Raw genomic sequence first — 22815 nt, 5'->3', positions numbered from 1 at the left:
TGAGTCTGTGGACTCTCTTCTCCAATTCTGTGAGTGGGTGTAGGTCCACCTGTCCTCCTCCCGTCTGCTGGGTCTCTCAGAGGTTATGTGAAAGCTTGGCCTGCAAGAAAAAGAACAGCATGTGAGTGAGTGTGCAGCCATATGTTAAGCAGATGTGCCTACCATAGTTGAATTTCCGTTAATGTGTGCAAGATGTGGGATGTGCATGTGAGTTTATGAGATGGCCATAGTTGTTGGATAAGTGTTGGGCATTTGGGTTTTACACCGTCTGTGCACAGAGTGAAGTTGAGATGGTGGGATGTAGAGGTATAGCAAAGCAGGTACTCACCCTGACCACCTGAGTGAGGTCATTGAACTTTTTATGACACTGTGTATGTGTCCTTTGCACCAGGCTGCGCGATGACGCATGCTGGGCCACCTCCCTCCAGACCCTTGTAAACACACGGGGCAATGCCCTCCTGCCAGTCTCTGGAAAGAACACTGCCCGTCGCTGTTCAAAAGCGCCAACCAGAGCCAGCGATGCCTGGTCGCTAAAACGCCGAGCTCTCTCCCTGGGCCTCTGAGTATCCATCACAATTGTTTGATCAATATCAATGAATAGGTGCTTGCAGGCCAAAGTCAAACGCTGCAATGAGCAAGGTGTGGCTGTGCAGCAAGATAGACCCTCCCCTTTAAGAACTGGACAGTGCCAGTCTGTCTGAATTCCAGGGTAATTGACATCGCCTGAGCTTCAGTAGTGTTCTGAGGTAGCGCCTCGCTCCCCGGCTTTAGCACCCTAAGAGAAGTGTGTAGCAGTTGATTTATCACTCCAATCACCTCCAGGAGCGATAGAGACGAATTTTGTGGTCGGTGGCGATAATTAGCGCCGGACGCTAAACTTTGTGCCCGGCGACATTAGCGCCCCAAAATGGGAGACACCCAACTTTTCCACACTGACTTATACCTGCTATTAGCCCCGAGCCTGCTCACCTCCTGCAATCCACACACACGGACTCCTAACCGGCCATTGGCCCAGAACCTGCTCACATCCGCGAATCCACACACATTGACTCCTACCCGGCCATTGGCCCAGAGCCTGCTCACTTCCTCCAATCCACACACACTGACTCCTACCCAGCCATTGGCCGAAAGCCTGCTCACCTCCTCCAATCCACACACACTGAATACTACCTGCCATTGGCCCAGTGATTGCACACTTCCTCCAATCCACACACACTGACTCCTAACCAGCCATTGCCTTGGAGCCTGCTCACCTCCTCCAATCCACACACACTGTCTCCTACCCTGCCATTGGCCCAAAGCTTGCTCACCTCCTCCAATCCACACACACTGATGGCACTGCATAAGAGCTGGCAGCCAATCTCCCCCCCCGCCCCATCCCGCCCCCAGTGACACTGTGTCCCTCACTCGCTGTTGGCTCACGCTCTGGCCGTTGGGCCCCGCCCCGTGAATTTGACTGCACGGGACCTTACAAATAGCCGCATACCCGCGCCCCTTAGAGAGAACATTGCTCAATACCTCTCACCGTTGACCGATCGCTTCTGTCATCTCTACTTCACCTGCCATCTATTCCATCAGCGTGGGTGCCCTTTATCCTCAGATTCCCACCACAATCAGCCCCAATACCAGCAGCACCAGGCACACCAATAGCGCCAACAACAACACCACTAAACTTCGCAATCACCTGATGCTGCCCAGGACAGAGGGCATCAGTACCCAACCACATTGCTGCCCCGGAGACCAGGGATGGCCTCACCATGGCCAGATTTACTTCACTTGATGCTGTACACCCTGGCTGCCACATGATGCGCCAGGTTGGCACCACTCCACACCAACACCATAATACATTCCTACCATGCCCAAGCCATTCATTTCACACTCATCACCATTGCAGTGGGTACCGTTATGTCTCACCATTCACTGGAACTCACTAAGCCACTTCCAAAGGTGCACACAAATCTGTCCAAGAAGGCAAAGTGTTGAAAATAAAGGTTTCAATGTTTGACACCACATTAAATTAATAGAAACATTACATGAACATTGCATAAATCACCCAAGTATCTACCCTTTTGTGTTGTTAGTTGGAATGATTGCAGTAGGATAAGGGTGAGTGTGAGGGGTGATGAGTGAGATGGGGATGTGATAATGTAGATAGAGAGGGATGGTTGGAGGTGCAAGGTAAGTTGGTGCGAATAAAGATGTGCAGGAGTAGGGTAGGGAAGGTAATGTAATGGGGATGTGATGAGAGGCACAGCAGGATGAGGTTGAGTGTGGCTTTGTACTAACGTTTTGTGATCTACTGAGGTCATTGAAATGTTTGCGGTACTGCACCCAGGTCCTCCTGACCATATCCCTGCTTGTGCCCTCCTCTGCAATGTGCAACCAGGTTGTGTTTATCTCCCGGGGAGGTCTCTTCCACCCATGGGAAGGGAACAGGACATCCCTGCATGCTCTGGAGGTAGTCATGGGAGAGTACCTCTGAGCAGTGCTTGTCAGTGTTTGCAGCACCTCAATGCTGTAAAACACCAACAGCTCAAATGTCAAAATAAATCTGGACATGGTTCCTTTAAGGAAACCGATGTAGGGGGTGGTGGGTGTGGCACGTGCGCCCAGTCAGTTATGCCCCTGACTGTTGGTGAGTGGTTCGAATCGCTCCCACGCCCCTGGGTTCTAGACACCGGACTTAGGTACAGGCGGCGATACAGAAAACTCAAGTAGACAAGTGGTTTGGATGTAAGAAAACCAAGATTTTATTAAAACAGAAAATAAAACAGTCTTATGAGAAGTCACTAACATAAAATACAGGCAAATACAAAATAACTATACTTATACAGGGAATGGGGAACACACGGCACATCGAGGGAAAAACAAACTACATTAACAATCCCCTTATCCTTATCCCACCCCCTATACCTAACTAGATTAAGCTATGAGGGGCCAGAATTCATGCTCACCAATCCAAAGCAAAGCCAACTGTTCAATGGATGCACGTTTTTGAGGTTTGGTCTTCTGTCCTCTTAGGTACCCCGTTGCCACGTGGTCTCAGCTGCTGCGACATACCTTCTTCTCCTCTGCTATCGTCGTCATCTCGTCGCGATGGGTTCTCCTCTTCTTCTCCCTCAGGCGGTCGTCGGCAGTAACGTTGTGCCTATAGGGCAGTTGGCAGTTTTAACTGCCTAGATTTTCCTACCCAAGCGTTAAAACGCCAGTATATTCATTGCGGCGTGGACACCTGCGTTTTCGCAGTGCTCAGCAGAATGTTCGTCTCACCAAGCACCAGCTTATAACTAGACGCTTGGCCTTATCAATACATTTTTCGCTGCCCTGCTCTGCTCTTGTCGAGTTGTTACCGTCTTCTTCGTCTCCTTTCGTCTCGTCTCGTTCAGTTACTATACAAGTCCTGGGCTGCCTACTCACTTTCGTCTCGTCCTGGATGACTATGGACTTGGGTCTTGTTCCCCTCCCCTGCAATTGGTATGGTGTCTTTAGTTATTGAAACTCTGCTACGGGGAGCAAGGAGAGAACCCGCCACGAGGCCAGGGCACAAGTACGGGCGGCGGCAGCCCAAGAGGCCGGAGCCACGAGAGCAGAGCAAGGGCAAGAGCAAGAGAGCAAGAGTCAAGAGAGCGATTGCTACTGAGTGCCCACAGTTATACTCCTTTCAAATGGCCCTTATCTGCGCGCCATATCAGGTTAGTTCATTGTTTCAATTTTGGTGGGCTGTTTTAAATGATTATAGCAATCTAAGTTAACTGGATTTAGATGGCCGCTTACTGCATCTAATGGCCTGATGTCTGGGCTCTATTGTCATTAATGCATTCTAATCGGCCTGTCCAGCCTTGACGGCTCCCATAAGCTGTTTCCGATTACTTATGCGGACAATCTAATGGCCTCATGTATAGGCCTAACTGGTTTTGATCTGTCTACGATCTGGCGTAATGCATATTCAATGTTTGCTGTCTGGTTTTCAAAACACCAAGTCCCTTTTCACAGAAACTGCATTTTAAGTTTCGATTTCCCCAAAGCTGCTTGTGCTGCCACAGAGTCCAAGCTTTTAAAATCTTGCAGGCTTTTGGTCACGAGGTGCGGACGCCATCTTTTGGGTACCCTTTTTAAAATGTCCATGCAGGGTCCCTTTTATTAATAACCTTGGGGGAATGTGGGAATTTTGCGAATCTTACACCGACTGATGACGCTTCATCAAATAAGGTCACCAGACCCACTTCCTTTAATTGGCCGGGAAATGCGCTGGGCGGGTTAGTAAGCCCAATCAGGGGAAATTAATTTCAGAGGCTGGGATGGAGACAGCAGCGGGGTCAGGACCCACCACTGACGTCGCCCGCCATGGCCCACCGAGGTTAATAAAAGCATGGCCAATGTCTTCGAACCCCAGCAGAAAGTCCGTTCCCTAGCCATTGACTCCATCTCTTGACATAGCATCTGCCTGAGGCAGAACCAGACTCTTCGTAACCTTGGTGTCATATTTGAAAGAGAACTGAGCTTTTGACCACATATCCGCGGCATAACTAAGACAGCCTATTTCCACCTCCGTAACATTGCCCGTCTCCGCCCTTGCCTCAGCTCATCCACTGCTGAAACCCTCATCCATGCCTTTGTTACCTCTAGACTTGACTATTCTAATGCACTCTTGGCTAGCCTCCCACATTCCACCCTACGTAAACTTGAGGACATCCAAAGCTCGGCTGCCTGTGTCCTAACTCGCACCAAGTCCCGTTCACCCATCACCCCGATGCTCGCTGACATACATTGGCTCCCAGTTAAGCAACGCCATGATATTAAAATTCTCATTCTTGTTTTCAAATCCCTCCATGGCCTCACCCCTCTCTATCTCTGTAATCTCCTCCAGCCCCATAAACCCCCGAGAGATCCTTGTCAGTGATTGAGATCATGCAAGCAGTGAGGTCAGGAGAGACGGCTAAGTAGAAGGGTGGACGTGATAGGTAAGGGTGTTTAAGGGACAACAGGAGGGCAGTAAAGTCGTAGGAGAAAGGACAAGGGTATTTGAGATGGAGAGTGAAATGACGGAGGATGAGGATTCACTGAGTGCAGAGGCTGAAGGAGGAAAGCAGGAAGGATATGTGGGGGAAGAATCTGGGGTGGTGGGCAATAGACAAGGAATTTAAAGGAGAGAAGAGTGGAACAAATGTCACAACGGGCTGCTCTGATGTCACAATGGACCGCTCTGATGTCACAGCAACTTTTTGATGACATCATTAAGCAACTTCAATACCTGACACATAAAGATCCCACTTTGGGGCAATTCTGCTAGAAATGTCTGTCCTACACTCCCATTTCCACATATTTTGTCACAAGTACTTTGAGTGTCTGTGGTGCTGTGGGTTCTTTATTAGGAACAAACAGCTGCTCAATCCAATATGGCTGCCAAGGGTTGGGAACATTGCCTTGTCCATATGGGCTGTATCTCAGGTCTGGGCCTTAAGCCCCAGTACCCACCTTAAACTGCCACAAAGTGCTGGCAGGACTTATATGGGCACATGACCCAGGGCCACATCACAACTGAGGGCTTATGTAACCTGGCCTCACAATGAAAACCATGACAATACAGAAACCCAGGGCTGGACAAAATACAGCAAAATGCTTCAAACTGTGTATTTCTGCATGAGATGGATGTTGTGACAGAGATAAAGGGCAGAGTTTTCATTGGACCGTGGAGGCGGGATTGGAGGCATGTGGGGGGTTAAAAACTCAAAATCGGGGGGCACGAACCCATCCCGCCCCCAACCCACCTCCATGCAAGTTTCAAAGGAGGTGGATACCCGACCTGTGCTGGGACCCGCCTCCCCGAGGCGGGAATGGGATGAGTGCCAATTAAATGCCTGTTAACAGGTAGTTAACAGGCAGTTTTTAGCCCAATCCCTATTTTTATTGCTGAAGTGTGGGATTCCCGACGGGTCCAAACCAGGCCAAGTTAGCGAGGCGGACCGTCGGGTTGAAGGGCTTGGAGGATTCGAGATGTCTGGTGTTCAGGTGAGTGATGGGTGCATGAGTGCAAAGGTAAGTGTGTTTGGTGTGTGTAAACTGTTTAAAGAAGTTTTACTTACCTTTACAGCCTTCCTTCCTTCAGGTCTCGGGAGTCCCTCATCTCACCGGCACAGAAAGCAGAATGGCCGCGAGCTGTCAAAAGTTGCAGCATTCAGCTTTCTGTTCTGGAGAGATCTCTAAATCAGCCTGAGAGGAGGGAATTAACTTGGAGTACAGATTGTAAGTGTTTGACAGCTTCAAAGAGCTGTCAAACACTAATGTTTCATCTGTCAAAAGCTCTTGACAGATGAAATGTCAATCTGTGACGTCACCTGTTGCCGGGTGGCCCTTAATTGGCCTGTTGAGCCTGCTGGGCGGGCTCAACAAGGTCAATCAAGTGAAAATCACATGGGTTGGCCACAACTCAATGGAGCCGGGAATACAACCCCGAAAGTTGTAGTCCTGCCTCCATCACGCCTCCAGTATCAAGATCCAGCCTCCAGTGTCTCGGGCTAAAATCACAAATGAACAACCTTCTTAACAAGCTCCACCAGCAGATTTGTGTTTCTCTGGAGTCTACTGATGAACTTGCTCTGAAGAACCAGACTGAGATCATTCGTTGTTTCAGAGTTCTGGCCCCAGCTTATGCAGACAAAATGTTGGAATTTCTCCTATCTCAATTAGAGAACGCTGACCAACAAATGAGAGTAGGAACACTCACTGTACTAAAGCACCTCATCACCTCGGTCTCATGGCACTTGGAGAGGAAGAAGGCTCTAGATTGTGGCTGCAATAAAACCAGTACTTCTAGACAAGAGCAGCAATCAGGAGAAGCTCATTGCCCAGGTAATATGTGTCATGGCCCAGCAAGGTTACCTTGAACCCGAGGGAGGAAAGGCAATGGTGCAATTCCTCATCCAACAGTGTGCTGCACCTGTTGGTTCAGGGAGCCTGGTGCCACCCAATCATCAGCCAGACCCAGTAACAGATGAAGAATTAGTCACACTATATGAAAGAGTGATGTGTTTGATCACAACCGCAGTGAAGATGGGGGATGTCCTTTGGCCATCCTTACTGGAGTTTGTTAATATGACCCAGTACACAAAGGCTTTAACAACAATCTGCAGTTGTTCAACACATATTGGGAAAAAGAAACTGCCAGCCGGTAGTGAAAACTTTTCCCTTACTTACAATGAAGATGCCAATTTCCCTAAAGACCAGGCACTGCTGACCCGGCTCCTCATTGTATCTTGTTGCCCATATCAGGGAGGAGGCCGAGGAGCTGCAGCACTGAGTCTACTGAAAGTCCTGAGTCTCAATGTCCAATCAGAATCAGTGAGGTGGTGGGAAGATGAACTGGCACCATTAGTAGACCATTTACTGGAAAATTCAGAGGAGTCTCTGTCCCAATCGGAATGGGAGAATAAATTATTGGTGGTCTTGTGCCTAACTTTAAATATGATTGATGATGAGGAATGGACATGTCAGCTCGCTGATGAAATATCAAAACAACTCAACACCAACCATCATTCCCCACAAGAGAAGGGCTTTCTATCTCTTGCACCAGTGCTCCGCCAGACCCGCACTAAGAACATAAGGGAGGAGCTTCACCAAATGCTACTGAGTGTGCACCACAGTGAGAGTGCGGAGAGAGAAGGAGCAGCTCTCGCCATTGGTTTCTGTGCCATGGCATATTTGGATGATACGCTCAGTAGCCTCGAGGAGTTTGCTAACGCCAACAGAATTAGGGTCAAGTCTGATGAGGAATCGGATAAAGACAAGAGCACACTGGTTGTGTGCTATGGGAACATGGCAGTCTGCGCACCTGACGAACTGCTGTTCACAATCGAGAGCCACATTCTGCCAGTTGTTAGTCATTTAATTACAAGTGGGCAGGGGATAAAGGCTGAATCCAGGGATCTCACACTAAAGCTCAGCCTAATACAGACCGTGACTCAGATAGCCAGATCCCTATATATAATTCACTGGAGACTTCCCACCAACTTTATTTCAAACAGGCTGCTGCTGACATACATGCAGGATCTTATCGAGGCTGAGCCACCAGAGCTGCTGCAAAGCCCTGTTCGACAGTTAGCCATGGACGCCTGCACACATCTCGTGAAACTACACAGTGAATCAATCCAAGGTGACACCTGCCAATTGATTCAAAGCTGCCTGATCAGTACTTTCGGCTTATTACCTCCAGAACTGAACAATGACGAGGACGCAAATGATAATACAAAGGAGACGGTCACGCTTTATACCCAAACCACAGATTCTCTGCAAAATCTTCTGAAGCAAGTATTACTTTAGGACCTGACCCCTCAAGGTCTTGAGGCTATTTTCAAACATGTAGAAGCCTGGATCAGTTCAACAAAAGGCTATGAATGAGAGAGAGCCATGGAAATGGCTTTGGAGCTTCTGAAACTTTACTGGAGGAAGCTCAAAGTTAGTAATGTAGTTCCTGGAAATAACACGGGGGGGACTCTGATTGGGCGACTGCTGTCGCCCTGTGCAAACCCATCGCTTCCCGTTCGACAGATGGCCCTGGATTCTTTGTACATAATCCTGGCCATTCATTTGTCGTGTGAAGGCACCAATCTAGTTCAGCAAACAGAGCAGTTAGAGGGACTGAAAAAAGTCAGAGAACAGTTGGTTAACCCAGACAATTCAGTCCTCTTTAACTCATGCTCTCAAATCACAGAGATCATTTCCAAATTTTTGCCCCATGACCAGCTGGGCAACTTACTCTTCATGTTCATCAAAGGACTGTCCGACCAACATTAAACTACGAGGCAGCGAACTTGGGGACCAGGTCTCGGAGATAATTGAGGCGCTGAGACTTGAATTGCAATCAATTCCTTATGAGCAGGTGAAACTTTCAGTTCTGCGTAGTGTCGCCATTCTGGCCTCACACAACACAACAACAGTTGTGTCCTGTCTCCTCACCTACCCCATCCCTTTGGACAAGTACATCAGTGACATGTGGCGATCACTGGCTGAGGACACGGAATGTGCCATGAGAACAATGGGAGAGCTGCTGGACACACTGAAAAAGCAGCTGCCATTTGGGATGAACAGAACCTGTCCCGTCAGTGAGAACGCGCCAGAGTATTCAGCCCTTGAATCCCTGGCTGCCGTCTGTGGGCTGCGACTGTAAGATTTGCAAAATTTCAGCATTACCCCGAAGGCTGTTATTAATAAACGGGACCCTGTATGGACATTTTAAATTAAAAAGGGTACCCAAGATGGCGTCCGTGCCTCGTGGCAGAAAGCCTGTGGGATTCTAAAATGGATTCTGCAACGCAGACAGCTTGGGAGAAATCGAAACTAAGGCTGCAGGCTTTTCTGTGAAGAGAAGCATTTGTGTTTTGGAACCAGACAGGACTCTCAATTATGCATTAGACCGAATTGGAGACAAAATCTAAATTCAGTTAGGCCTATAGTTAAGGCCATCAACAGTTTGCATATATTATCGGAAACAGATTAACACAGCCATCGAGGCTGGAGAGGCCCATCAAGGAATGTTCAGGACAATATAAGTCAATTATCGGGCCGGTAGATGTGATTACCAGCCATCTAAAAACCAGTTAGTATGAATTGCTACCATTATTTTTAACTAGCCCGCCAAAATTAAAACAAAGAACTAACCTGATTTGGCGCGCAGATAAGGGTTTTCGACGAAGGTATAAGTGAAGGTCCCCGGGTAGCAATCGCTCGTCTCTGTGTGTGCTGGTACTCTTCTCCCTCTGCCCGCCCTCGTGGCTGCCGCTCTTTCCCCATCCCGCGCTTACCCCCTGGCCTTTGCCCGTGCCTGTTGCCATTCCATCGGCCCCGGCGTTGCATCGAGCGGACACGGACAAATTCAGGCGAGGCGAGGCGGGACGCGACGAGGGGAGGAGGGAAGACCAACCGAGGAAGACCAACTGAGGGTAGGCTTCGAATCATTGGGCCTTCAGCCTCAGCCAAACTGCGACCATCTTCATGCAAACTCAAGCTGTCGGCTGTCGATGAAGAACCATCCCTGCAAGGTAAAGTACCCAAGCAGAGACTTTAACTTTGGGGTACTCGAACCTGGACAATGCCCGTGCAGTGCCTGGAGCCCACGTGACGACGGCAGGCTCCAGAGAGCACCAAGAGCGAACCCCGAACCCAACTGCTGTTTTGAGTCTAACAAACCCTTTTGATTGGTGAGCATGAAGTTCTGACCCCTCATAGCTTAATCTAGTTAGGTATAGGGGGTGGGATAAGGATAAGGGGATTGTTAAGATAGTTGTTTTCCCTCGATGTGCCGTGTGTTCCCCATTTCCTGTATAAGTATATAAGTATTATTATGATTCTCTTATAATTTTTGCCTGTAGAAGTGTACACTAGTCATTTTTTCCATAGGATTGTATCAAGTTTTCCTCTTCAATAAAATCTTGGTTTTGCTTTACATCCAACCACCTGTCTACTCGAGTCTTCTCTGTACCGCCGCCTTGTACCTAATTCCGGTGTCTAGAACCCAGGGGCGTGGGAGCGATTCAAACCGCTCACAAAACAGTCAGAGGCATAACTGACTGGGCGCACGCACGCGCCAGGCGACACCACCACCACCGCCCTACACGACAGATGATCACTAAGCCCGAGTCGGTAAAGGCGGTGACTGCATTACTCCCACAGTTATTCAGCACCCTGCTCATTCATTGCAACTCTTCCATTCATGTTTCTCTGCTCAATAGTTTTGCACCTGGTGATAAATTCAACCAGAGACATTTCTCAGCTGCGTTGAAACAACTAAATGTAGAGATCTGTGTGTGCACTGTGTGAGGACACTAAAGGACCTGCTAGCTTGGACATACAATAGAGAAGTAGCTACTTACATGGTGAACAGTGGAGGATGGTACCAGATGAAGAACCTCCGCATATTTGACGAGGAGGTTGCTTGCTGGCAGCAGCCTGCCTGGCATTGTGGAAAAGCTGGCAGCTCAGATCCATACCTTCCAAGAGTGTGAGGCAGTCACCGTGGCTTCCTTCTTTGGAGAGCTATTAAAATCTCCACTGGTTTCACAGCTACAGCTCACAGACACTCTGGTGAGCACATTGCTGAGGTGTTTGCGTGATGCATGTCCAGTTGCCTAGTTGCTGCGTGTCAGGGGCCGAGGCAAAATTACAATTGGAGCCCATTACTGGTCTCATCACGTGACGGGCACAAGGCTGAGTCTGCTGGGGACCAAGGAGAACCACGATAAAGTGCTAACATTTGAGGTGCCTGTCGTGCCTCTCCAAGAGCACAACTAAATTGAGAGGGAGCACCATCCAACCATTTTTAAAGAAAATCCTCACGAGCATTCAACCACTCTTTGACGTTGAGTGTGATCTAGTGTGGGCAGAAGTGATCAGCATGTTGGGGAACTTGGCCAAATATGGAACCGAAGGTTCCAGATCTTTCTTCTACCGACTGATCCATTCCAACCTTGGGCGTTTGTTGCTGCACTTGGACAGAAAGAGTGAGGCGGTCACCAGGTCTCCAGTTCAACACTGCAACTGGTTGTCCTCCTCATTGGATTGGCTGAGACTTCGTCATTAATCAAGAACTATCTAGGGGAGCCTATGGGGAACTACATGGATCTCCTAAGGGACCTTTCATGGCAGTTGGTTGAAGATTTCCCTAACAGGATCACTTCCTATGCCATGGATTGCCAGTCCTTCCTCCACAAGGAGGAGCAGCTCCAAGCACATGTAGCGGCCTTTTCAACTTTACTTCTCCAGCAGTCAGAACGTGTCTGATCTGCCCGGAGGCTCACCCCGGAGGAACAGCTGCCTAAGAAACTGCTGCTGTTGCCGTCAGACTGAAGCCTAAACACACAGTCCCCGATCGTCCTCCACCTCCTCGTCTTTGCATCAAACTGATCAATTTTCCAACATGACTTATAATTATGTAAATTTATGAATTGTAAATAAATAGATATCCTGTTGTTGCAACTCTCGGTTGATCTTCAAGCAGTGTAGCTTCCCCCCACACACACACTCACACACACACTCTCACACACACTCACCCTCACTCACAGACACACTCACCCTCACTCTCACACACACACATACACACACACTCACATACCCACCCTCACACACACACTCACGCACCCTCACACACACACTCACACACACACCCTCACACACACCCTCACACACCCTCACACACACCCTCACACACCCTCACACACACCCTCACACACACACACCCGCACACATCCACACACTCACCTTCATCCTTACCCTCACTCTCACACTCACACACACACTCACCCTCACTCGCACACCCTCACACACACACACACAGACACACACACCCTCACACACACAAGTGCTGAAATCGCTCTTAGCAAAATCACAAATAAAATCTTATGTGATTGTGACAAAGGTAAACTATCCCTCCTCGTCCTTCTCTATGTCTCCGCAGCCTTTGACACGATTGACCACTGCATCCTCCTCCAATGCCTCGCCGCCGTCGTCCAGCTGGGTCGGACTGCACTCATCTGGTTCCATTCGTATCTATCTAATCATAGCCAGAGAATCACCTGCAATGGCTTCTCTTCCCACTCCCAGCTCATTACCTCTGGTGTCCCCCAGGGATATATCCTGGGCACCACATCTGTCAATCTGAGGCGGGAGTTCAGTGGCCATTGAATCAGCTGTTGAGTTGACATCTTCAAGTACACAGTAAAAGCTCCCACCTTACAGACACATCTTGACACAGCCACAAACTCTTCCTCACTGCATTTCCACAACAGATGCCAATCGAATCAAAGCTGGTTCATCAATATTTTCGGCTTGGTACCTCCAGAACTGAGGACCATGGAGAACCAAGAGGAAGTGCTAACATTTGAGGTGCTGCTGTGCCTCTCCAAGAACATAACTAAACTGAGAGGGAGTGCCATCCAACCCTTTGTAAAGAAAATCCTCACCAGCATTCAACCACTCTTTGACATTGAGTGTGATCTAGTGTGGGCTGAAGCGATCAGCATGTTGGGGAAATTGACCAAATGTGGAATCGAAGGTTCCAGATCCTTCTACTGACTGATCCATTCCAACCTTGTGCGATTGTTGCTGCACCTGGACAGAGAGAGTGAGGAGGTCACCAGGTCACCAGTTCAACACTGCAACTGGTTGTCCCCCTCACTGGATCGGCCAAGGCTTCCTCATTAATCAAGAACTATCTAGGGGCGCCTATGGGGAAATACATGGATCTCCTAAGGGACTTTCATGACAGTTGGTTGACGATTTCTGCAACAGGATCACTTCCTACGCCATGGATTGCCAGTCCTTCATCCACAACCCCCAGGAACAGCTCCAAGCACATGCAGCGGCCTTTTCAACTTTACTTCTCCAGCAGTCAAAACGTGTCTGATCCGCCCGGAGGCTCACCTGGTGGAACAGCTGCCTAAGGAACTGCTGCTGTCACTGTAAGACTGAAGCCTAAACACACAGGCCCTGATCATTCTCCACCTCCTCGTCTTTGCATCAAACTGATCAATTTTCCAACATAACTTGTAAATATGTAAATACATGAATAAATAGATATCCTGTTGTTGCAACTCTCGGTCGATCATCAAATGGTGCAGGTTCCCCACACACACACACACTCACACTCATCCTCACACACACTCTCACACACACACACACACACTCATCCTCACACAAACACACACACACGCTCACACACACACAAACACCCTCACACACACACATACACACACTCTCACACAAACACACCCTCACTCTCACACACTCTCACACACACACACAAACCCTCACCCTCACCCTCACCCTCACACTCACACACACACACACGCACCCTCACACACACAGACACACTCACACACCCTCACACACACACACCACCCCACACACACATACCCTTACCCTCACCCTCACTCTCATACTCACACACACACCCTCATCCTCACTATCACATACTCACACCCTCACTCTCACACACCCACCCTCACACACACACATACACATACTCACACACAAGTACTGAAATCGCTCTTAGCAAATTCACAAATAAAATCCTATGTGACTGTGACAAAGGTAAACTATCCCTCCTCGTCCTTCTCTACCTCTCTGCAGCCTTTGACACGATTGACCACTCCATCCTCCAACAACACCTCTCTGCCGTCGTCCAGCTGAGTGGGACTGCACTCGCCTGGTTCCATTCTTATCTATCTAATCGTAGCCAGAGAATCACCTGCAATGGCTTCTCTTCCTGTGCCCACATCATTACCTCTGGTGTCCCCAGGGATCTATCCTGGGCCGCTCCTATTTCTCATCTAATGCTGCCCCTCGGTCACATCATCCGAAAACGCAGCTTCAGTTTCCACATGTACGTTGATGACACCCAGCTCTACCTCACCACCACTTCTCTCGACCCTCTACTGGCTTTAAATTGTCTGACTGCTTGTCTGGCATCCAGTACTGGATGAGCAGAAATTTCCTCCAACTAAATATTGGGAAGACTGAAGCCATTGGGTTGGATTTAGTGGGGGGGTGGGGGTCAGTGGGCACGATCGGTGATGGGTCAGGTAGAAAGTGCTTTTCCCCTACGGGTCGGGACCCCGCTGTGAAACCGCCACCATGCGCCTTTCCCAATGTCGGATCTGTCGGCGCTGAGCAGACCCGACACGCAGCGGTGGGTTCACAGCGGGAGACCCCATTCAGGTAATTATTAGCTTGTTTAGAGCCACTTAAGAATGAGTTTCAGCTCAGCTTCTGCATTGGACAGCTCGCCCAGGGGGACCACGCTGGTCGTGCACTAAATGTCAATCTGAGGCGGGAGTTCAGTGGCCATTGAATCAGCTGTTGAGTTGATAACTTCAAACGTACAGTAACAGCTCCCACCATATAGAGATATCTTCCCTCAGCCACAAACTCTTCCTCACTGCATTTCCATAACAGATTCAACATGCGACAAGACTTTACACAAGTCTCCATCCAATCTGCCCTCATTATCAATGTTCCTCTAATTTTTATTTGTACTGAATGCGCCAGGAACTCCTCCGTGTCCCTGGGCAAATTTTACAACAACAACTTTCATTCACCTGAGCCAAATGGACACCCAAGGGATGGAGTCTGGGATTGTTTAAAGCGTGTCCTAGCAATCGTGCGCACCCTAAGCAAGCTTGTGAGTGCTAGGAAAGGATTCAAAGACATTGACAGACATTGCTGCACACTGCCCCTCTGCCTTGATACAACTGCCCCTCGAGTCTTTGGCTCCATTCTCTCTGAACTACACCACAAAGCAACCTAGTGAATCACATCGATTAGCACAGCACAGAAGGAGGCCAATCGGCCCATCGAATCTGTGTCTGCTCTCTCAATCCAGTTAGTCCCATTCCCCTGCTTTTTCCCCATATCCCTGCAATTTTTTCTCCTTCAAGTATTTATCCTACTCCCTTTTGAATTCCCTCAAGCAGTGCATTCCAAATCCTAACCACTCGTTGCCTAAAAAAATGTTCCCTCCTGTCGCCTCTGGTTCTTTTGCCAATCGCCTTAAACCTGTGGCCTCTGGCTATCGAGCCTTCAGCCATTGGAAACAGTTTCTCTTTATTTACTCTATCTGAACCTGTCATGATTTGGAACACCTCGATCAAATCTCCTCTTAGCCTTCTCTGCTCTAAAGAGAACAACCCCAGCTTCTCCAGTCTATCCACTTCTTATTCTGCATGCAACTTAAAATATAATATTTGTGATTAGACCTGTCTGTGCCCTGTTAATTTTTCTCCTTTAATAAGTAATGTTCACACATTCTTTTTAGTTTTGTTGAGCGGAAAGACCCTTTCAGTCCAGCTGGCCAGCCCTGAAGTTCCAAAAATACAATCCTGTCCTGTTAAGTGCTGATACTTCAAGCCTCAGGATTTCTAACGAGCGATTTTTGGTCAGGGTGGGGAGGGAGAAGAAGCTGCATGGAGCGATCCCAAAGACGGGGGATGTAAAACTGTGCCATAGGGGGGCAGAGGGAGCTCCCTGACAGGGGAAGGATGTATTAGAAAGGCAGAGCGTGTTGTTTTCAATAAAGATTTGGGATATGTGACCTTCAGACTGTTTGCCACAAGGTCCAAAGGTAGAGAAGCTCTGCTGGAAATGACATTCCAAAATGAGCACAGAATCTCAAATTCAACTAACAAACCCAGCACAAGATGTCAGAAAGACCCACACCCAAAATGAAGAGCTTCACTTGATTTTCTACCTGAGACCATCAGACCTCAAAACCCTTTCCCATAATTAGAGGCAAAATCTCAACTTCAAAGTTACAAACGGAAACATTAGCAAATCTGTTTTATGGAGGGAGCACTTAAGTTATAAAGCCGATAGAAATTGCTCGCAGCTACAGGGGACTTTGCTGCACGACTCAGCAAGTTTGGAGCAGGATTAACTTCAGACCAAAGAGTTGACAAACTCTCCCGTGCTACCTGCAAGTGTTCAAAGGCGCAATCCCTGCTTGGCAATTAATGTTCTACTCAAAAGCAGTTTCTAAAACTCATGGGGAGCACCACGGTCATGGCAAATACTTTATACAAGCCACACAAAGCCTGGCAGCATTAACATTGATTTTACATCATTAATAGAAAACTATAAGCTGCACATTTATAAAATGATTTGTGGACAACACAACGCATCTCTTGTTAACATAAGAGAGTGAGAGAGGGGGAGAGAGAGGGAAGAGAGAGAGAGAGAGGGGACACAGAGAGAGAGAGGGGGAGAGAGAAAGAGGGAGAGAGAGAGGGCAGAGAGAGAGGGAAGAGAGAGAGAGAGGGGGAAGAAACAGAGAGGGGGGAGAGTGAGGGGAAGAGAAAGAGAGAGGGGGAAGAGAGAGAGAGAGGTACAGAGAGAGAGAGAGAGGGACTGGCGCGGTTGTCAATCACAGTGACTGAAGAGAGACAGCTCGGTGATAGTCAGCAGAGATCACCACCCGATCATTGGCCCAGAGCCTGCTTTTCTCCTCCAAACTGCATACACTGACTTCCACCCTGCCATTGGCCCAGAGCCTGCTTATCTCCTCCAATCCACACACACTGACGGCTAACCGGCCATTGGCCCAGTGCCTGCTAACCTCCACCAAACCACACAGAATGACTCCTAACCTGCGATTGGTCCAGAACCTGCTCACCTCCTCCAATCCACACATAGCACGCCTACCCAACCGTTGGCCCAGAGCCTGCTTACCTCCTCCAATCCACACACACTGGCCTAGAAATTCAGTAAGGCCCCGCCAGGTCTTCAGCGCCCGAAATTTAGCGCTCGCCCGGATTCCCGCAGCGCCCGCCTGAAATTCAGTTGCGACGGGCCAAGACGGAAGGCGGGCGCTACTGCAGGGTTTGGCCGCCTCGCTTGGGGCGATGAAAGTCTATTTCAGGCGTCCAGCTGCCGCTGCGCCACCCGATGCGGTGCGGCAGGCTGGGGTACTGCAGGCCTCCTCCTTCTCTTAAGGAGGAGCTGCCTGCAGCCGTGAGATCGCCGCTGGATTCCCCCGGCAAATGAGCCCGGCACCACGGAGAAGTGCCGGGCTCGCGGGAGTCAGACAGCAATGCCGGGGGGGTGGGGTGGTGCAGAAGTCCGGGGAGGGAGGTGCGGCCATGCGGCCGCCGGGAAAGCGGCCGGCCACCCCTCCACCTTTATGCGCCGGCCTCTCGGAGCTGCAAGGCCCCGTTTTCCAAACGTTGTTTGCGGCCGCTGCGGGCGAGGCGGCCGCAACTGAATTTGGCCTCGGAATGGAATCGCGTTGGAACCGGGGTGCTGCGCACACCGATGACGTCATCGGTGCCGGCGCAGCGCTACCGGCTAACGCCGATGTTAGGGCCCAACTTAATTTCGGGCACTAAAAAACTTCCGGCGCAACCCACTCTTTCGCCCCTAAGTGGGCGCAAACGCAACTGAATTTCTAGGCCACTGACTCCGACCCTGCCATTGGCACAGAGTCTGCTCACCTCCTCCAATCCAAACACAATGATTTCCTGCAGGCCATTGGCCCAGAGCCAGCTCAGCTCCTCCAATCCACACACACTGGCTCCCACATTGCCATTGGCCCAGGGCCTGATCAGCTCCTCCAATGAACAGACACTGACTCCCAACCTGCCATTGGCCCAAAAACTGCTCAACTACTCCAATCTACGCACAGCTCTCCGGCCCTTCAATTGACCCAAAGCCTGCTCACCTCCTCCAATCCTCACACACTGTCTCCTACCCGGCCATTGGCCCAGAGTCTGCTCACCTCCTCCAATCCTCACACACTGTCTCCTACCCGGCCATTGGCCCAGAGTCTGCTCACCTCCTCCAATCCAAACAAACTCTCACCTAATAATAATAATAATAATTCAACTTTATTGTCATTGCACAAGTACATGAACAACGAAATGTGATCTTGCAAGCTCCCATGACTGGGAGAAGCAAAGCCGCTGCGTCGGTGCACGCCACCATTCCATTTCCACCATTCCTCCTGTCCGACAATCTTCAGCCCAACGCCCAGGCCTGCTCACCAGCCGCTCCTCCTTCTGTGACCTTCTCACCAACCGCCCCTCCTCGGGGCTCCTTCCGTGACCTTCTGTACCTGGTCTTCCCTGATGGTCACCCCTCCAGGTACTAACCAGGCCTGGCTCTGCTTAGCTTCCAAGCCTTGCCAGAGACCCTGTCCCTAGTCCCTGCCATTGGCCCAGACCCTGCACACCTCCTCCAATCCACACACAGCACTCTGACCCGGCCATTGGCCCAGAGCCTGCTCACTTCCTCCAATCAACACATATTGACTCCCACCCTGACATTGGCCGAGAGCCTACTCACCTCCTCCAATCCACACACACTGACTCCTACACTGCCATTGACCTAGAGCCTGCTCAAATCCTCCAATCCACAAACATTGACGCCAACCCGGTCATTGGCCCACAGCCTGCTCACCTCCTCCAATCCACACACACTGCGTCCTACCCGGCCATTGGCCCAGATCCTGGTCACTTCCTCCAATCCACACACACTGACTCCTACACTGCAATTGGCCCAGATCCTGGTCACCTCCTCCATTCCACACACACTGTGTCCTACCCTGCATTTGGCCCAGATCCTGGTCACCTCCTCCATTCCACACACACTGCGTCCTACCCTGCAATTGGCCCAGATCCTCGTCACCTCCCCCATTCCACACACACTGTGTCCTACCCTGCAATTGGCCCAGATCCTCGTCACCTCCCCCATTCCACACACACTGTGTCCTGCCCGGCCATTGGCCCAGACCCTGGTCACCTCCTCCAATCCACACACATTGACTCCTACACTGCAATTGGCCCAGACCCTGCTCTCCTCCTCCAATCCACACACACTGACTCCTACACTGCAATTGGCCCAGACCCTGCTCTCCTCCTCCAATCCACACACACTGACTCCTACACTGCAATTGGCCCAGACCCTGCTCTCCTCCTCCAATCCACACACACTGACTCCTACACTGCAATTGGCCCAGACCCTGCTCTCCTCCTCCAATCCACACACACTGACTCCTACACTGCAATTGGCCCAGACCCTGCTCTCCTCCTCCAATCCACACACACTGACTCCTACACTGCAATTGGCCCAGACCCTGCTCTCCTCCTCCAATCCACACACACTGACTCCTAACCAGCCATTGCCGTAGAGCCTGCTCACGTCCTCCAATCCACAAACACTGACTACTACCCAGCCCTGGCCCAGAGCGTGTTCACCTCCTCCAATCCACATACACTGTTTCCTACCCTGCCATTGGCCCAGAGCTTGCTTACCTCCTCCAATCCACACACACTGATGGCACTGCATAAGAGCTGGCAGCCAATCTCCCCCCCACCCTGCCCCCAGTGACACTGAGTCCCTCACTCTCTGTTGGCTCGCGCTCTGTCCGTTGGGCTCTGCCCCGGGAATTTGAATGCACTGGACCTTACAAATAGCCGCACACCCGCGCCCCTTAGAGAGAACATTGCTTAATACCTCTCACCATTGACCGATCGCTTCTGTCATCTCTACTTCATCTGCCATCTATTCCATCAGCATGGGTGCCCTTTATCCTCAGATTCCCACCACAATCAGCCCCAATACCAGCAGCACCAAGCACACCAACAGCACCAACAACAACACCACTAACCTTCACAATCACCTGATGCTGCACAGGACAGAGGACAGCAGTACCCGACCACATTGCTGCCATAGAGGCCAGGGATGGCCTCACCATGGCCAGATTTACTTCACTTGACGATGTACAACCTGGTTGCCACATGATGCGCCAGGTTGGCACCACTCCACACCAACACCATAATACATCCCTACTGTGCCCAAGCCATTCATTTCACACTCATCACCATTGCAGTGGGTACCGTTATGTCTCACCATTCACTGGAACACAGTAAGCCACTTCCAAAGGTGCACACAAATCTGTCCAAAAGGCAAAGTGTTGAAAATAAAGGTTTCAATGTTTGACACCATGTTAAATTAATAGAAACTTTACATGAACATTGCATAAAACACCCAAATGCCTACCCTTTTGTGTTGTTAGTTGGAATGATTGCACTAGGATGAGGGTGAGTGTGAGGGATGACGAGTGAGATGGGATGTAATAATGTAGATAGAGAGGGATGGGTGGAGGTGCAAGGTAAGTTGGTGTGAGTAAGGATGTGCAGGAATAGGGTAGGGAAGGCAGAGTGATGGGGATGTGATGAGAGGCACAGCAGGATGAGGTTGAGTGTGGCTTTGTACTAACGTTTCGTGATCTACTGAGATCATTGACATGGTCGCGGTACTGCACCCAGGTCTTCCTGACCACATCCCTGCTTGTGCCCTCCTCGGCAATGTGCAACCGGGCTGTGTTGATCTCCCGGGGAGGTCTCTTCCACCCATGGGAAGGGAACAGGACATCCCTGCGTGCTCTGGAGGGAGTCATGGGAGAGCATCTCTGTGCAGTGCTTGTCAGTATTTGCAGCACCTCAATGCTGCAGAACACCAACAGCTCAAATGTCAAAATAAATCTGGACATGGTCCCTTTAAGGAAACCGACTGATGACGCTTCATCAAATGAGGTCACCAGACCTGCTCCCTTTAATTGGCCGGGAAATGCGCTGGGCGGGTTAGTAAGCCCAATCGGGGGAAATTCATTTCAGAGGCTGGGATGGAGACAGCAGCGGGGTCGGGACCCGCCACTGACGTCGTCCACCATGGCCTGCCGAGGTTAATAAAAGCGTGGCCAATGTCTTTGAACCCCAGTACAAAGTCCGTTCCCTAGCCATTGAATCCATCTCTTGCCATAGCATCTGCCTGAGGCTGAACCAGACTCTTCGCAACCTTGGTGTCATATTTGAAAGAGAACTGAGCTTTTGACCACATATCCGCGGCATAACTAAGACAGCCTATTTCCACCTCCATAACATTGCCCAACTCCGCCCCTGCCTCAGCTCATCTGCTGCTGGAACTCTCATCCATGCCTTTGTTACCTCTAGACTTGACTATTCCAATGCACTCTTGGCTAGCCTCCCACATTCTACCCAACGCAAATTGAGGTCATCCAAAGCTTGGCTGGCTGTGTCCTAACTCGCACCAAGTCCCTTTCACCCGTCACCCCGATGCTCACTGACCTACATTGGCTCCTAGTTAAGTAACGCCTTGATATTAAAATTCTCATCCTTGTTTTCAAATCCCTCCATGGCCTCGCCCCTCCCTATCTCTGTAATCTCCTCCAGCCTCACAAACCCCCGAGGTATCTGCGCTCCTCTAATTCTGGCTTCTGGAGCAACCTTGATTTTAATCGCTCAACCATTGGTGGCCGTTGTTTCAGCTGCCAAGGCCCTAGGATCTGGAATTCCCTCCCTAAATCCCCTAAATCTCTTCACTTCTCCACCTTTCTTTCTTTCTTTAAGACGCTCCTTAAAACCTACCTCTTTGACCAAGCTTTTGGTCATCTGACCTAATTTCTCCCTGTGTGGCTCGGTGTCAAATTTAGTTTTATAAAACTCCTGTGAAGCGCCTTGGGACAATTTACTGCTTTAAAGACGCTATGTTAATATAAGTTGTTGTGGGTGTTGCTGAGTGAGTGGAGAGCTACAGACCTCTATCTGAATAGGTGGTACATTATGCTGCGACATCAATCGTTGATCAGTGAAATCAGACTGATGGGTTTTTGTTGGAAGAGGTTATGAAGGCATCTGGAGCAATGGTGGGTGAATGGAGTTGAGGCACAGATCAGCCAGAATCTCAATTGAATGGTGGAGCGCCCCCAAGGGGCTGAAAAACCTCCTTCTGTTCCTATCTTCCTGTAAGAGTTTTTTGCAGGGGTGGACAGAGATGGACATAAGGTTGGAAGGTGATAAGGGGTTACGGGTGATAAAATGAATGGTCAGAGATGGCCTTATCAGTGACTGAGACCATGCAAGCAGTGAGGCCAGGAGAGACAGCAAAGTGAAGAGGTGGACGTGATGGGTAGGGTTGCTTAAGGGACAACAGGAGGGCAGTAAAGTCATAGGAGAAATGTAGGGGTTCGCAAAATTCCCCATTTTCCCTGAAGATCGGAAATATTGGTCCAGATCGTGGACGAAGAATTGGGTGATGTGAATTGTCTACAATGTTTTAAAACATGCCCAGAACTGCAAAAGGCTGCATTGAGATGGACAGCACATGGACAACACCGGAATCGAGAAGTTCTGTGGAAAAATTCGCACATCTTAATGACAGTACATTTTTATTCATAAAATTGTTCCCTGGAGTTTGGTCAATCACAAAGATTTTAAAATGGCTGTCAGAGAAGGCATTGGCCAAGAACAATAGGGC

General features: G+C 49.8%; 1 protein-coding gene across 1 annotated transcript; it reads left to right on the top strand.

The window, feature by feature from the left end:
- The first annotated feature begins 6861 nt into the window (after positions 1-6861).
- LOC147117584 (maestro heat-like repeat-containing protein family member 1) lies at positions 6862-13062 on the top strand. The gene is made up of 3 exons (XM_085989381.1): positions 6862-8304; positions 8708-9159; positions 12777-13062. The coding sequence occupies exons 1-3, from the start codon at positions 6862-6864 to the stop codon at positions 13060-13062; spliced, it is 2181 nt and encodes a 726-aa protein (XP_085845507.1).
- Positions 13063-22815: the final 9753 nt, after the last annotated feature.

The sequence above is a fragment of the Somniosus microcephalus genome, chromosome 5, assembly GCF_052327205.1.
Source record: "Somniosus microcephalus isolate GS21.2 chromosome 5, FLI_Smic_1.0, whole genome shotgun sequence".
Classification (NCBI taxonomy): domain Eukaryota; kingdom Metazoa; phylum Chordata; class Chondrichthyes; order Squaliformes; family Somniosidae; genus Somniosus; species Somniosus microcephalus.
The sequence above is the reverse complement of the archived record's forward strand: the minus strand, read 5'-3'. Positions and strand labels throughout refer to the sequence as shown.